We start from the raw sequence: 16,506 nt of genomic DNA on the forward strand, positions 1-16,506 counted from the left end.
AATCAGGGTGTTTGAAAATCAGGAGTGAAAAGTTATAAATTAATACAAGTTTTTCTGCTGGACACACACAAGGGTGACCTGGAGGGCCCTTTGTCAAATTTTCAGCAACAGAAGGGCACTTAATCAATTTTCCACTGGTAGGGCAACCTTGAGAGAACCTTTTAATACATTAAGTCCACTAAAAATGCACCTTGGAGGGCACTTGGTCACAGTTTGTGCAACAGAATGGCACTTTGAAGGGCACTTTATCAATTTTCCACTGGTGGGTTACTTGAAAGGCCCTTTGTCATATTTAGTCCACCAGAAGGGCACTTAAGAGGGGTCTTTGTTTAGTTTGGTCCACTAGGAGGGCACCCTTTAGAGCCCTCTTTCATATTAAGTTCACAAGGAGGGCACACTGGAGGGCATTTTGTCACAATTTGAGCAACAGAAGGGCACTTTATCAACTTTCCACTGGTAGGGCAACCTAGAGGGCACTTTGTCACATGCAACAGAAAAGCACTTTGAAGGGCACTTTATCATTTTTTATACTGGTAATGCAACCTTGAGGGCTTTTTTATTACATTTAGTCCACTACAAGGGCACCCTGGAGTGCACTTGGTCACAGTTTGTGCAACAGAAGGGCACTTTGAAGGGCACTTTATCAGTTTTCCACTGGTGGGTTACCTGGAGGGCACATTGTCACAGTTCTTCTACTAGAAGTGCACCCTTGACAGCCCTCTGTCACAGTAAGTCCACAAGAAGGGCACTTAAGAGGGGACTTTGTTTTGTTTTGTTCACTGAAAGGGCATCCCTGAGAGCATTTGGTCAGTTTTTGTGCACTAGAACAGTGTTCAAGGGGCACTGTATCATTTTTCCACTGGTAGGGCAACCTTAAAAGCACCTTTTATTACATTTAGTCCACTACAAGGGCACTCTGGAGGGCACTTGGTCACAGTTTGTGCAACAGAAGGGCACTTTGAAGGGCACTTTATCAATTTTCCACTGGTGGGTTACCTGGAGGGCTCTCTGTCATATTTAGTCCACTAGTAGGCCACCCTGGTAGCACTTTATCACAGTTTGTGCAACAGAAGAGCACTATGAAGTGCACTTTTTCAATTTTTCACTGGTAGGGTAACCTTGAGGGGATTTTGTCATAAATAGTCCACTAGTAGAGTACCCAGGAGGGCACTGTGTCACATTTTGTGCAACAGAAGGGCACTTTATCAACTTTCCACTAGTTGGTTACCTTGAAAGCTATTTTCACTGTTTTCTTCTGCTAGAAGTGCAGAAGTGCACAAGTTTGTGCACTAGAAGAGCAACCTTGAGGGCACTCTGTCACATTTTCTCCAACAGAAGGCTACTTTGAAGGGCACTTGATCACTTTTCCTCTTGCCTGTAGGGCACATTTGTGGTGTTTCTTCTCAGCTATTTTTTGGTTTTAGCTTCACAAATTTAGTTAATATATCTTTTCTTTTTATTTACAGCTTTTGATTTTGTTTTGTTTTTTTTTGTTTGATAAACAGAGTTGGAGCCCTTGAACCTTTTAAAGACCATTAAATGAGTATGCTCATTAAGACATTTATTTTCAGTTGTGGTCATTTACTTGCTTCATCAATTCACATCTTTTATTTTTAGCTGGTTAATTGCTTTTAGTGTCTGAAAGCTCGACCTAGTTGTGATATGCAGCTCTTACTGAAGTGAATAAATCTGGCAAAATCTTCAATGAGATTCAAAGTTATTCCATCTGCAACTGCAAAACATTTATTAATGTACAGAGAAAAATCTTTCTAAATGGGTTCACTCCCACACACCACATGTACTTGCTGCATAATTCACTGGCGACGTTGGCTTTAAGTGAAGAGTAAACAGGCCCATCAGACGCCCAAAGAGAGATAAATGTTTGAACCCCTTTAATGGCGCTCATTCGTTGACTTTCACTTCTCTAACCAGCTGAAATGAACCACAGGCACATGCACATTTTTCACAACCTCACCGCTCGTGCACTTAATCATCCCCTGAGCAAGGCTGCGTCCCCGTTGTAGACAAAATACTCAGTTTAATATAAGCAGAGCACTTGGGAGCTGTGGTTAGCAGCCGTTTTGGGCCGTGCGTTTGCTCTTTGCAGCTCACTGATTTGAGCTTCATTCGATGTGAGTGCTGCTTCAGCACGGGGGAAGATGGAGTGACAGTGATAGAGAGAGAACCATTATTCTTGCTTTGTCGTACTTTGGGCATTATTGTGAATTGTGATGCAACAGATTACCAAGTATGTCTTTTAGGGATTTGCTAAACAGGGATTCTTGAGGACAATGGTGCATTTCTGAAATTCTGGTTGACAGTTTAAGCCAAGAGAAGGAAACCGAGCTCGACAGACGCACATTTGTTTTGTGTGCATATGTGCCACACGGCAGTGCCCATGTGAAGGCCTGTCTGCTGTCAGTCAGAGCAGACGCCCGGCTGTCGAATAAGACGCCATTGGGAATACATTTGATTTGCAAATGGAGAAAAAACATGCCGGCACATTTGCAAGCACACAGGTGTGTTTGTTCCCTCCGCGGGGGATGATTTGCAACTGAATAGGCGTGCTGCACCAGCTGACTTCTAAGTTTTGACAAAACGCTTCAAGGGGAAAAAACAAGCCTGTATGCACCAAGGACATGCCATTTACTAATGCTGTTCCCTTTATCAATAGCAGCCGGAGAAAACATCTTTAGTTACAGCCGGAGCGGCTCTATTAAAATTCAACCAAGTGCTGTTTGCTTTTCCTCTCCAGTCAATGCTTACAGTTAACAATGTGTTCAAGGTCGTCCTCTTCACTCCCACAGAAACGTGGACATGTGTGCAGAGTTTCACTAGCCTGAATGTCAGCAGACGCTCAACTGTATCATTTTTCACCCTTAAGGCAGTGAGGACGGGCATCTAGCACAGGTGTCCTCCCTGATAACTCCCTCTCTTTCTCTCAACCAGGAAGTGACAAGCGTCCACACCTCCCCGTCCAAACGAGCGACACAGGCTCGCACATCAGCACATCAGACAATGGCTGCAGACGCTCCTCTCTGTGAGTACTTTTTCATACTCAACTTTGTGATGCAACTCTCATGACAGAAGAGATTGCATCACTCTTACACGACTCTGTCAAAAACACAACAAAGGCTGCAGGTTGGTTAATGCAAGGTGCTGTTCCATTTGTTCTATACGATAAACATTTGGCAGGGTGTGGGACAAGATTGTTCATTGGGAGATAAGGAGGCCTCCCTGGCAGCTTTTTTTAATGGGAAGCAGCAGGCTTGCAAGATACCGAGCTTCCATTACTGTGATAGCGGCGCTGGACTGGCTACCCCCGGTTTGTTCTCTCTGAAGCTGATAGCGGCGAACACAGGAGGAGCCCACGGAGCTACATAGCCATTCCTATAACTCTGCAGGGATCAGCTGGACAAAGTTCAAACACATCAGCCTATAGGGGCAACATTTTAAGTGGTTATGCAAGGTGGAAGGCAAACTACACACACACACACACACACACACTCCCACACACACACATACACACACACACACACAAACAGAGGTACAAACCCAATTTCAAAAATGTTGGGGCACTTTGTAAACATAAATAAAATAGAAAGCAGTGATTTTCAAATCTCACGAATCCATATTTTATTAACAACAGAGCATAAAAAACATATTAGATGTTTGAATTTGATGGCAGCAACACATCTCGAAAATGTTGGGACAGCGCCATGTTAACCACTCTTTAGCGTCCCCTCTTTCTTTAATCCTGATGCACTTACAAAGAAACTTACTCATTTACTGTTAAGGACAAATTTGGTACAAGCAATTTAACTGCCATAAAATAATCATTTTAATTATTCTTTAAAAATTATTTTTTCTTACTTCCTTTATTTGGGGAATGTTATTAAATTTGTATCATGATTTTATTAATCAAATTAAAAATTAACCCTCTCATTGCTGGTTTTGATCATATGTGCAGCAAAAAGTGGGTAGAAATGGGCAGAAGTGGGTCAACAGTGTCAAAAATATCAGGAAAAGTTGTGAAAAGTGGTTAAAAAAGCAGCAAAAAATAGGTAGAAATGGGCAGAAGTGGATCAAAAGTATCAACAGTATCAGGAAAAGTTGTGAAAAGCAATAAAAAGGTAGCAAAAAATAGGTAGAAATGGATACAAGTGGCTCAAAAGTGTCCGAAATAGCTTGAAAAGTGGTGAAAAGCAGTTAAAAGGTGGCAGAAATGTGTAAAAAGGGGCAAATAGGGTAAAAAGTATGCATGAATCATTTCAATTTAAACAGTACCCAACAAGATTTATTTGATAAATAGTAAATCTGTCAAAGTTAATGCATTAAAAAGCAATAATTAACCCCTTGAATTCTGAGAGGAAAGGGTGACAAGGTATCACAAGTGTCATAAATAAGTGTTAGAAATAGTAAAATGCAGTTGAAATTGTAAACAGTTGAAATTAAATGCAGTGATAAGGGGTTAATAGTGGCAAAAATGGGTTAACAGAGCCATAATGGGCCGAAAAAGTGTTGGAAAGTGTTCAAAGAGAGGCAGAATTGGTGAAATTGGATTAAAGTGGGCAAAAAGGGGCTACAAGAGACAAGAATGGGGTTAAATTGGCAAAGACATCAGAAAAAGTGGTGAAAAGCAGTTAAAAAGCAGCAAAAGATAGGTAGAAATGGGCAGAAGTGGGGAAAGCGGTGTTTCTTGATCCTGACTGCATAAAGCTTCTTCTTTGCAAGAATTTACATTTTGCTTATTTGACCACAGAACAGTTTTCTATTTTGCCTCAGTGCATTTCAAATGAGCTTTGGCCCAGGGAAGACAGCAGCATTTCTTGATTCTGATCACATATGACTTCTTATTTGCATGATCGAACTTTAAGTTGCATTTTTCTTTATTTGTCTTCAAGGATGTCATTTGAGCTACTTTTGATTTGAAAAACACAAGCCAAGATGCTTTTGTGTTCAGTTTTGTAAAGTCTTTTTTCAAAATAACCCATGGGATGAAAACAAAATGCCAAGAGGAAGGTGCAGACTGTAGTGAGTGATGGTCTAACGTGATGAAGTGTTGACAGACCTGAAGGTGGTATCAAGGTGTTAAGAAGGCACAGTCATGAACTCATCCACAGTCAGCACACTCTAACACGCAGACTGAAACCCTCCCCTCCTCTACCTGAGATCAGTCAGGCTTTCCTGTCGCCCTGCGTGTCTCTAAATCTCCGCTCCGGCTCTAAAATTGGAGCTTCTTGACAATCCGGCGTTCCTGCTGTCCCGACTTGATGGACAGCTTTTGTCTTTGCTGACAAGTCGTCATGCAATTTGCTGCATTGTCTGCCAGGTCAGATGACTGACGGACGGGGCTATAGGAGCTGTTCTCTGCAAAGCCACCATGTTTAAATAAAGCACGGTGACGGAGCGACTGTGCTTTAAACAGATGCAAAGCTCACCTCTAAATCTCCATGCTGCTGCTCTCTCAAAACAGGCAGCCTTGTTTACTTTTTTTCCTCTCATATTACGCCAGAATCACCACCATGCAACCCTATCTGGCTTTGTGGCACAAACTACAGCGGACATGTTCTTTTGTTATATTATTTAAAGCTGTGTGTACATATTTATATCCGGCTGGGCCTGACGAAACTCGTCAGACACACACGGCCCATGAGAATTCCTCAAAGTGTGCAAATGCTGCCAACTGGAACTGAATATGCCAAAAAGACTGCTTTTGTTTTCATTAATCTCCTCCCAGGTTTGGAAGCCAAATGTTGATGTCTTTATATTCTTTTACTGAGGAAAAAACAGATTTTCCTCCTGTCAGTCACAGATGTGATCCCTACAGTGGCTGTTATGGGACACTAATCAGTGTTTATGGCATGACTGATGTTTGAAAATTGATGATTTGTTCTGTATTGATTTAGGCTTATGTGAGGAAACAATACTCTCTCTATATGTGTTATTGTATAGCTTTCGTCTGAGGAAATGTGTACTTTCCAAATCAATTCCTTGAATTAATCTCAAGATTTCTCAACATTGTTAAACAGACAAACTCCAGCACTCTGATGGCTTTTGATTTTCCACTGACGTCACAAGCTGAAGTGTTTATTTGCTTTCCTTTTTTTAGGTATGATCAAATAAATGCATTATGAAACAATGCAATACATGCAAAACGATATGATACAATGCAATACTATACAACACAGCTCGACACGGTAGGACATGATACAGCACGATACGATGTGATACAATACGATACGATGTGATGCAACTTGAAACTATTAGACAGGACATGATGCCAAATGATACCATATCATATCATACCATACTGTAAAAGAGGATATAATGACACTATACAGTACCACATAATCTGATACAATAAGTTAAGTTATGCTACGATCAATATGATGTGATAAGATACAATACGATTTGATGCATACTTAAAGATACGACTTAATACAGTATTATATAATACAGAACCATGCAACTTGGTACAATAACATAAGATGCAACATGATACTGTAAGGCGGGACATGAAGCTAAATGATACCATACCATATCATACCTCACTGTAAAATAGGATGGAATAAAGTTTGACACGATACAATATGACTGAATACGATATTAGATACGCTAGTGCAACATGATGTTATACGATACACTACAATGTGATACAATGTCATATAAATCTGTTCCATAAATGTAGCTATGCATGACATCACATGACTTGACACAACACGACATATGACATGCTATGACATAATATGACATGATATGACTTGACATTACATGACATGACATGACTTGACATGACTTAAAACGACACGAAGACATGACATATGACACCCTATGACATAATATGATATGACATGACATAACTTAACTTGACACGACATGACATATGACACCCTATGACAATACATTATGACATGATATTATATGACTTGACATGATATGATATATTACCTGCCATGACATATGACATGACATGATATGATTTGACATGACATAACATGACTTGACTTGACATGACTTGAAATGACACAACAGGACACTACATGACATGACATATGATATTGATATAATACGATGTCATGACATAACTTGACGTGACGCGACAAGACATGACTTGCTATGACATAATACGATATGACATGATATAATATGACTTGACATGAAATGACATGACTTGACACGTGCAACATATGACACACTTTGAGATAATACGATTTGACTTGATATGACATGACATGACATGACTTGACTTGACACGACACGACATATGACACGCTTTGACATAATATGATATGACATGATATGATATGACTTGACATGATATGACATAATATGATATGACTTGACATGACATGACACGACACGATACATGACATGCTATGAAATAATATGATATGACATTACATGATATGATACCAAAGGATACTACACAATTTACTACATATCATATCACACTGAACTGTGAAATAGGATACAGAACTGTGAAATACAATATGGTGCAATACAATATGATATGACAGGATGCAATCCTGGATAATACCCAACCCAACCAGGTACCATGTGATTCCAAATAATACCATATGATAAGATGTGAAATGATGTGGTGAAGCAAGATACAACACAACAAGACATGACAAGATACAATTCATTTTATACCATACCATAATACAAGACAGTAAACTTATATTTACTTTTTCTGGACTTATGTTCTTACACAGGCCTGCCATCCCCTATACACAGACCAGGCTTAGCTTTTATATGTTGTCTATTAGTTTAGATAAATTATAAGATTTGGTTCAGCAGAATAATGTTTTCAATGTAACATACAAATACTGCTTGTATGCTGCTTACTTACGTGTTGCACAATTTTTCAGTTCTGATGAAGTGAAATTAAAATCGTGATGTTCCCTTGTTGATTAAAAAAAGGCTCTGGGAGTGGTAGTTCAGGCCCTGATTTTCAATGACTTCCCAATCTGAATACACTGTGCTGGCTTCATTTATATGCAAAATTAAACTTTGAATCTCTTTATTTACAATTTCATTCAGCAGGTAAGACAATCACATTCAGCACGGTTTCTCCTGAGAGTAAATTTTAGTTTTGAATGTGCACAGGGATATTCTGAGGTCACTTCATTAGGTATTCTACCAGGGTATGTTTATTTTCTTCTTTAGGAACAGGAAATCCATGTGCAATTTCAGTGGGATTATCAGCTGAGAGCAGCCTCTCTACAAACTTGATAACGACGCTCTCCCTCTGGTCGATGTGCTGCCAATGGCGCCTCGCGGGGTGGGCTCCCTGAGAACACCTTGTGTTTCATATGTGGGGTCGGTAAACAGTCATGATCACTGCAAATATGGAGAGAATGGGAATCAATGGTTTCCTGCAGCGGTACACACGCCTGATTCTCTTCTGCATTGTCATGAAGGATGAGGAGGAGTGAATGAAAGGCCCAGGGCTGATCAGACTCAAACATAAGGTCACTGGATTCAAAGAGGACCTTTGCCTTTGCTCTAGGCTAACATATGTCTGAAAAAAGAAGGCCAGAAAGAAAGTACTGAGAAAAAACAGATAACAATACGGAGTCCAATCTTCCAGTGATGACCCTCTTGATTGTTCCTTGATCGTTAAAGATTTCCGGCTCAGTTCTCTCAGGCTTCGGCACAGCAGGCACAGCGCTGAATTTTTCCCACTTACCGCTGGTTGAACTACCACACTTTCCATCTGAAGAGCCTTTCTAAAGGTTCAAAGGTTTCTTCAAGGGAGGAATTAAGTAGCAAGATGGGTTTCTAAAGGGAGCAAAGGTTTCACCTGGAAAGGTACAGTCTGCTCCTCCAGGAGGAACGTTTGAAATTCTCTGAGAAAAAATCAAACCGGATGGCTTCATGGCTGTGTTTCAGACTTGTACTAGGAGAAGTGTAAGCATGTTGAACTCCTGTTTCTTTTAGAAATAACATATGAGAGGAAACATTGATCTAGAGGCAGTTATAACATGCAATGCTGACCACACGAATCAATAATCAATAATAAATGCAGAGCAGCAGGATCATATATGGCTTATGAGTATGACCTGGACAGGTCAATTCCATCCCCAGCCATCTATTTTAAACTAATGGTTTGACATTTTAGGATGTATGCTAAATAGATTTTCTTCCCAGTGTAAGATAAGAAGATCAATACCAATCTTATATCTGTATGGCAAACACAAGGCTGGAAACAGCAACTGGTTAGCTTAGCTTAGCAAAAAGACCTGCGGCTAAGCTTGGCTACAAAGTTACAGGTTATTTGGTTTAAAACAACATTCAAGACAGGAAATATTACATGAGGAGATAGGTCTTGCGACTTTAAATACAGGCCTAATAAGAGTAAAATAGCTTAGCTTAGCATCAGACTTTGAAGCAGTAGGAACCAAGTCAAGACTTCTTGTACTAGTTTGCCATAACAGCTGATTAGCCTTGCTTAGCTTAGCATATCGACTTGAAAAGGAAGGTACAGCCAGTGTTTATTCAAGAAGTTTTTGTTTTTTAGCATGAGTTATGTATAGACAGTTTGTCTTTGTGTATAAGGGGTTGGACTACCACTAGTCTAGTGTTTTAGCAGCTAACTAGCTTAGCTTAGCACCATGGCTTGAAATAGGGGGCAAACATTCAGAGCTAGTCACTTTAAAGTTCACAAAAGATCCTGTTTTAGCATGAAATACAGCGAAGTAGCTGGAGCTGCTTATACTGGTTTGATAGAGGCTGATTAGCTTAGCTTAGCATAAAGACTTGCAAAAAGCAGAGTTGCAGCCAGCCTTTGTCATTCCAATGTCCAAAAAGTGTGTGGTTTTATCCTGAGGTACATTCAGAAAGTTTGTCTGCAGATGTAGGAACTACCAATACAGGTGTGTTATAGCAGCTAGCTAGCTTAGCTTAACATTAGGACTTAAAGTAGGGGGCACACATCCAGGGTTGGTGACTTAAAATTTCAGAAAAAGATTTGGCTTTAGTACAAGTGACATATCAAAGGTTTTCTTTGTTTAGCTGAGTAGTAGGGCTTCTTATACTGGTCTGTAAAAGCGGTTGATTAGCTTAGCTTAGCATCAGGACTTGAAGCAGGGGGCAAACATTCAGAGTTGGTCACTCCCAAGTTCACAAAAGATTCTGTTTTAGCATAAGGTACATCATAGAAGCGGTTTTCCTCTTGGAGAAAAGTAATAAAGACTTCTTGTACTTGTCTGCTTTAGCAGCTGACTAGCTTAGCATAATGACTTGAAAAAGGGAGGTACAGTAAGCCACTGTCACTCCAATGTCCAAGAAGATTTCAGTTTTTAGCACAAGATACATCTAGAACAGGGCTATTCAAAGTGTGGATGAGTGAGCCTCCCTAAAAGAGAATTATTTATTTCATGGAACCCACCCCCATTAAGAACAAGAAGAAAAAATGCTATTTTCAAACATTTATGTCTTATCTTTAAACATTTTTTTACATTTTTATATTAATGATATTTAAGTCTGCATATGTCTTTAAACGTCCATCCCAGATGAACTTATTGCCAACACTACCTGATTATGACACTCTAATTTAGTGGGAACTATAAGGTTGCATCGATGCAGTAGATTCAGGATTGCATAACTGCAGATGACCCTTGACCTTCAGCCTTGCCTGGTACTCACTTTTGATCATTGTCTGTGCCCCAACTTGGTCACTAGACTTTGTGCTTTGTCTCAATATGACCCCTGGATTTAAACTGCCTTATGCGGTCATCAGCTTGAACATCTGCAGATTAAATACTGTGACTGTTCAGCGTCATTAGGACCAATGCACATAAAATCCTAACTTAAATAGTAACTCTATAGCAACTGTAAATCTGTCCATTTTGCCCCACACAGCAGAGTTTTATGGTTCCAGGCCTCCCCTGAAGTCCTGTTGTGCCCCCCAGGGGAGGCCTGCCTCACACTTTGAAAACTGCTGATGTTTGTCTTTGGATATAGAGGGTGGGTTTACCAATACTGGTGTGTTATAGCAGCTGACTAGCTTAGCTTATCATCTTGGCTTGAAGTAGGGGGCAAGAGTTTAGAGTTGGTTACTTCAGAGTTCACAAAAGATCCTGTTTCGGCATTAGTTTAAAAAAAAAAAATCCTCTTAGAGATAAGTTGTTAGGATGTCTTGTTCCAGTATGTTATGACAGCTAATTAGCTTAGCTTAGCATAGGGACTGAACAGAGACGTATTAACAGCCTTTGTTACTTTACATATTTTGAAAATGATTAAGGTCTTACCCTCAGATATGTTCAGAATTTTGGTTTTTGGCATAAGGAGGTTGGACTTCCTATGCTGAGGTCTTATAGCACGTTATTAGCTAAGCTTAGCATCAGGACTTGAAGTAGGGGGGTCTTGCATGAGACGGCATCCAGTCTTTGCTGCTTTAAACTTCAAATACTATTTGATTTTAAAACAACTTAAGTAACAGGAGCTGTTTCCAGAGAGGCAATGGAGTTGGGACAGACTGTACTGGTGTGTTATAGAAGCTAATTAGCTTAGCTTAGCATAAGGAAACAGGAGGGTAGCAGCCAATCTTGGTTGGTTGGTTCCTTTGAAGTTCAAGACCGCCTTTGGTTTAGTATGAGGTACTAAAAGGAACTATTTTTTATGGAATAGGAGAAGGAACTGCTTGTGCTGTCTTTGTGATGGAAGACTGTTAGCGTAGCTTAGCATAAGGACAAAGCAGAATGAAACAATCATCCTTGGCCACTTCAGTGTTCATAAAAACTGCATTAATGTGACTGACACACTGCAGTTATTTCTTTAGGAATTTGGGATGGGACTTGTTGAAGTAGTCCGATTTAGCAGCTGATTAGCATAACTTAGCTTAGCATACATTTTAGAGCACTGGAGAAACAGCCAGCTCTTGTGAAATGGTAAAAAGATACTCGGTTTCAGAATGGGTTATATAACAAAACTTATTTCCTTTTGGAGAAGGAATTAGGGTGTTCTTGTATCGGTCTTTTTTAACAGTTTATTAGCTTAGCTTTGCATGATGACTTGACGCAAGGGGGGTAGCACCTCTTTTTCCAAGTTAAAAAAAAAAAAGTTTTAGTGTCAGTTACATAACAGCTATGTCTTCGGGAGCAAAGTATTTTTTTTTTTTTTTTTTTTTTTTAACTTTTATACTGTAGTGGTCCCATCACAGCTGATTAGCTTAGCTTAGCATAAAGACTTGAAGCCTAACCCTAGCCTTACTTTATTAGCTTTTTCACTACAAAGTTACACAAAGACATGGCCTGAGATTGAGTCATGAACAGGAACTGTTTCTTTGGGACTAAGCCTGCATTATGAGGGTTTTAATACTAAGCTAAGCTAGGCTAATACCTTGGCTGTTTTGCTTAAACATACAGACACAACAGTGGTTTGAATCAACTCATTGCCTAAAAAATATAAATTTGGACATGCAGAACAGGTTGTATCCCAAAAATTAGGCATTGTATTTATTTTGTTTAGTTTTGTTGTTAGCATTGAATGCTAATTTTCACTTCTTGAGGTTTTACATGCTTCTGTGTACGTATATGTTATCCTTAAAGCAACTTAAATGACATCAAACCTTGATGTGAGTGCTGAATCATTAAATGCCATGATATTTAACGTGCTAACAAGCACTGACTCCAAATGCCAGATGCTCTCTGCAGCTTAAATGAAGGATGAACCCAGTGTCTATTTCCCATCTCCCAGTGTGGGACGTGCGCCTCCATAAGCCTGCTGTGACATAAGGTTAAGGGCATGTTGGGTACCTCGATACTCGATACTGAAAAAAAAGGCCAACCCACATCCACTTACCCCCCTCCGTGTACTCTCCCTCCTCCTATTTTTTACGAAGGGGAGCTTCTAAAATAAAATCAGCTGTCACTGGATGCCTGGGCCTCACACTGCTGGAGCTGGTCTCCAAGCCTCACTGCCTGTCTCTGCCTGGGATTTTGCTCTCTATGCAAGCCTGTTTAGACTTCTGAAGATCCAAGGCCTCTTTTTCTATTCTTTGGGATTGTACTTGGTTTGCAGCAGCCTACACAGTCAAAGAAGGTAAGAGACGTAGAAGGACTATCAGCTCTTGTAAGCTGCAGCTCTTTGAGAGTGATTTGTCACTAAAGCACAAGTGGAAGGAGACAGATTGGAAATGGCAGATGACATTTCAGCTGATAATGAATAGTTTTGATGCGCACAGGCTGAGGCATCTTTGGTTTAAAATTGGAATTAGGTAAAGCTGTGTAACATCAGTGCTTTGGCTTCATAATAGATGAGATATTAGAGTGTATTGTACATACGTGGGCCCAATCCTGCCTCCTTCCACCAGACACAAGCACCAGATCTTTCTGAAAGCGTAGCAAAAAGGAGACAAAGTGCTTAGCGTGTCATAAGGAAGCACCCGAGGGCACTCCCGTCTCCATGTAAAGAAGTTACGTTGATAGATTTGACAGCTCAATTATTGTGCCTGTTTTGCTTTGGTCGGTAAAGGGAAGAAATCGCCCTCCACGCCTGACATTTCAATTAGTGTAGCTCGATTTGGCTCTCCTGTCAAACCCCCTTCGCCGGCCCAAAAAGCTTTGGTCAGTAAGTAATGAAGAGAAAATTGGGTTGCTTAAGGCTTCTGTTGTACGGGGAGGGTGACACCTCTGTGATTAGCGGACGGCCTCGGCTTGACACAGATCTATGAGGCCTGGATTTAGCTTTGAGCTAACACCATGCTGCTTTTCCCGTGCCCTTCAACTTCTAAAACCACTCTTTTTTTTCCTCTTTCTTGCAAAAGCAAATTCTCCGATGCCCTTACACCCCGCGCCGCCCTTCACCTCTCCTGTCCTAGCTAGGAGTGCAGGCAGCAGTGACAGCGAGGTCAGTGCCCCTAAGGTTTGCTCGATATAGCAGCAATGTGGACCTTCGCTGTCTACATTTTCCCGCCTCTCAGACTTCTTTTATACCCTCCCAGTGCTCGGTGCCATCACTTTTTTCTTAAGAGATAAGGAGCTAAGACTCTCAGAGGAGGAGAAATATAGCCAGCGTGAGGGTAAATAAGACTCTAAGCAATCTAATATTCCCTCCGTTTGAAGAGAAGTGCAGGTTATAAGCGTAAGCCTGACACAGCGATGTGTCCTTCATTGTGTTTGGGCATTTTATTATTTATGCTAATTAGACGCCAGTGGTGCCACTTTTAATTAGCAGTTGCACTGGGAGATGGCGAAACAAGTTTAAAAATCTTTGAAAATATAATCTCATTAGAAGTTACTCTACTTTGTTTTCTTTCCTTTTATTCCCCTCTTCCCTGTCACTAAGGGAACATGATGCTGAGTGGGTCTATTTTCTCCCCGTCGTCGTCGGAGCCCCGGTTACCTCATCCTCATGTTATGGCAGCTTTGCATACGGCATGCCGTTCTCGGAAGCCAGAGATATCCAAAGTGCTGTTGTCACTGCTCTCCCAGCATCATAACCCCCCTGACAGCTCCAGACTGTGACTTCAAAATTTATCTGGGGTGATGAATGAGGGCATTATCCTTGTGTTTCTGTCATCGGGTGGGTATTGGGTGTTGGATTTCTGACCCATATTTATAGGAAGTTAAAAACCCCTGTTTATTTTCAGAGGCTATGGCAGTCTATTTCTCTCCATGATGGGTTATTGGTTACACTAACATGCCAGATGTAGCAGAAAGCTAAATTTGGCGGGATGAGCAGGGCATGCTCTTGTCACATGGTGTCTGTATTAAAGCCCACTTGGAGCATTTGGACGGGTAAACAAAATCAAATCACTCCACCGAATTTTTCCTTTTCTTTGATTGGCTGGCCCGTATCACATCCTCTAGGATACTATTTATTTCCAGACTTAATATTTTCCTCTTAGAACATTGGCGATTGCGGTCTGTATCCCATGTACAAATCATTGACTTATTTTGAATGCAAAGCCACAACTTTTCTCTAAACTTAACCTTTTACTGCCTAAACCTAACCTAGTTTTCATTTAAAGCCACAACATTTCCCTAAACCTAACCACTGACTACCTAAACCTAACCTAGTTTCAAATTAAAGCCACAACATTTTCTTAAACCCAACCATTAAACTGCCTAAACCTAACGTAGTTTTAATTCAAAGCCACAACATTTCCCTAAACTTAACCTTTTTACTGACTAAACCTAACCTAGTTTTAATTCAAAGCCACAACATTTCCCTAAACTTAACCTTTTTACTGCCTAAACCTAACGTAGTTTTAATTTAAAGCCACATTTCCCTAAACTTAACCTTTTTACTGACTAAGCCTAACCTAGTTTTAATTCAAAGCCACAACATTTCCATAATATTTTAATGCATTTTATGATTTCTATTTCTTAAAGTGCCTTGCAAAACTAGAAAAATGATTTCCATTGTTGATTCCACACAAATCAGGATTGTATTTAGTTTACTGTTTTAAGCTACTAAACACTCAGGAAACAGTGGTTACCAAACTCTACTGTAAAATCAACAATATGAGTCGCCCTGGTACATAAGCTCTACTTTTAACAGTCTTTCAAAGGAAAAAAAGGTTCGGTTTTTCTCCCTTTGTGATCATTTCTACTTCATCCAGCAAAGTCCACAGTGTTTACTTTCTGTGTAACTGTGTTGCTCTTTTAGTCTGTTGTTGCCATGTGACGTTTGTGCATCCATTAGCTATAGTATGGTAATTAGGCTCTAATTTAATAAATAGCTTAACATCATGATTCAGTGACATCACTGTGGAACTCAGTGGAAATGTGGTGTATTTAGACCTACTCTACCCTCACACATAACAATTAAATTAATCTATAAGTACACCGGGTTAGCTACTGTATAACACTGTTGGTTACACTTGTTTGTTTTCTTTAACTGATCTTAAGTCCACCCACAGGATTCATTTACTGTCCCAGTATTCTTTACAAGCAGGGTTATGACCTTAGCAGGGAGAAAGCAATTAAAAAGTGGCATCAATCCTTTTCAGCCTTTTCTTTGTCATTATATAGTCCAGTATGTTCTGAGCAGCATGGCACCTACCTGCAGTTGGCAAGTAGATAGGTTGGTAGGTAGGTTGGTTGGTTGGTAGGTAGGTAGGTAGGTAGGTAGGTAGGTAGGTTGGTTGGTTGGTAGGTAGGTAGGTAGGTAGGTAGGTAGGTAGGTAGGTAGGTTGGTAGGTTGGTAGGTAGGTTGGTAGGTTGGTAGGTTAGTTGGTTGGTTAGTAGCAGGTAGATAAGTTGGTTGTTGGTTGGTTGGTTGTGTGGTTGGTTGGTAGGTAGGTAGGTAGATAGGTTGGTTGGTTGGTAAGTAGGTAGGTAGGTAGGTTGGTAGGTTGGTTGGTTGGTAGGTAGGTAGGTAGGTAGGTTGGTAGGTTGGTTGGTTGGTTGGTTGGTAGCAGGTAGGTAGGTAGGTAGGTAGGTAGGTAGGTAGGTAGGTTGGTTGGTTGGTTGGTTGGTTGGTAGGTAGGTAGGTAGGTAGGTAGGTAGGTTGGTAGGTTGGTTGGTTGGTTGGTAGCAGGTAGGTAGGTAG

General features: G+C 40.4%; 1 protein-coding gene across 2 annotated transcripts in view; it reads left to right on the forward strand.

Moving 5' to 3' along the window:
* xirp2a (xin actin binding repeat containing 2a) overlaps positions 1 to 16,506 on the forward strand; it is a 103,996-nt gene that overhangs the window by 43,913 nt on the left and 43,577 nt on the right. The window contains exon 2 of one of the 2 annotated variants that reach the window (XM_041781783.1): positions 2,950 to 3,040. In XM_041781783.1, the coding sequence (XP_041637717.1) occupies positions 2,950 to 3,040 (91 nt within the window). Of the gene's footprint in view, positions 1 to 2,949; positions 3,041 to 12,908; positions 13,051 to 16,506 lie in introns of those variants that run through there. The other variant, XM_041781784.1, reaches the window with a different exon arrangement.

Source organism: Cheilinus undulatus, linkage group 24 (genome assembly GCF_018320785.1).
Source record: "Cheilinus undulatus linkage group 24, ASM1832078v1, whole genome shotgun sequence".
Taxonomy (NCBI): domain Eukaryota; kingdom Metazoa; phylum Chordata; class Actinopteri; order Labriformes; family Labridae; genus Cheilinus; species Cheilinus undulatus.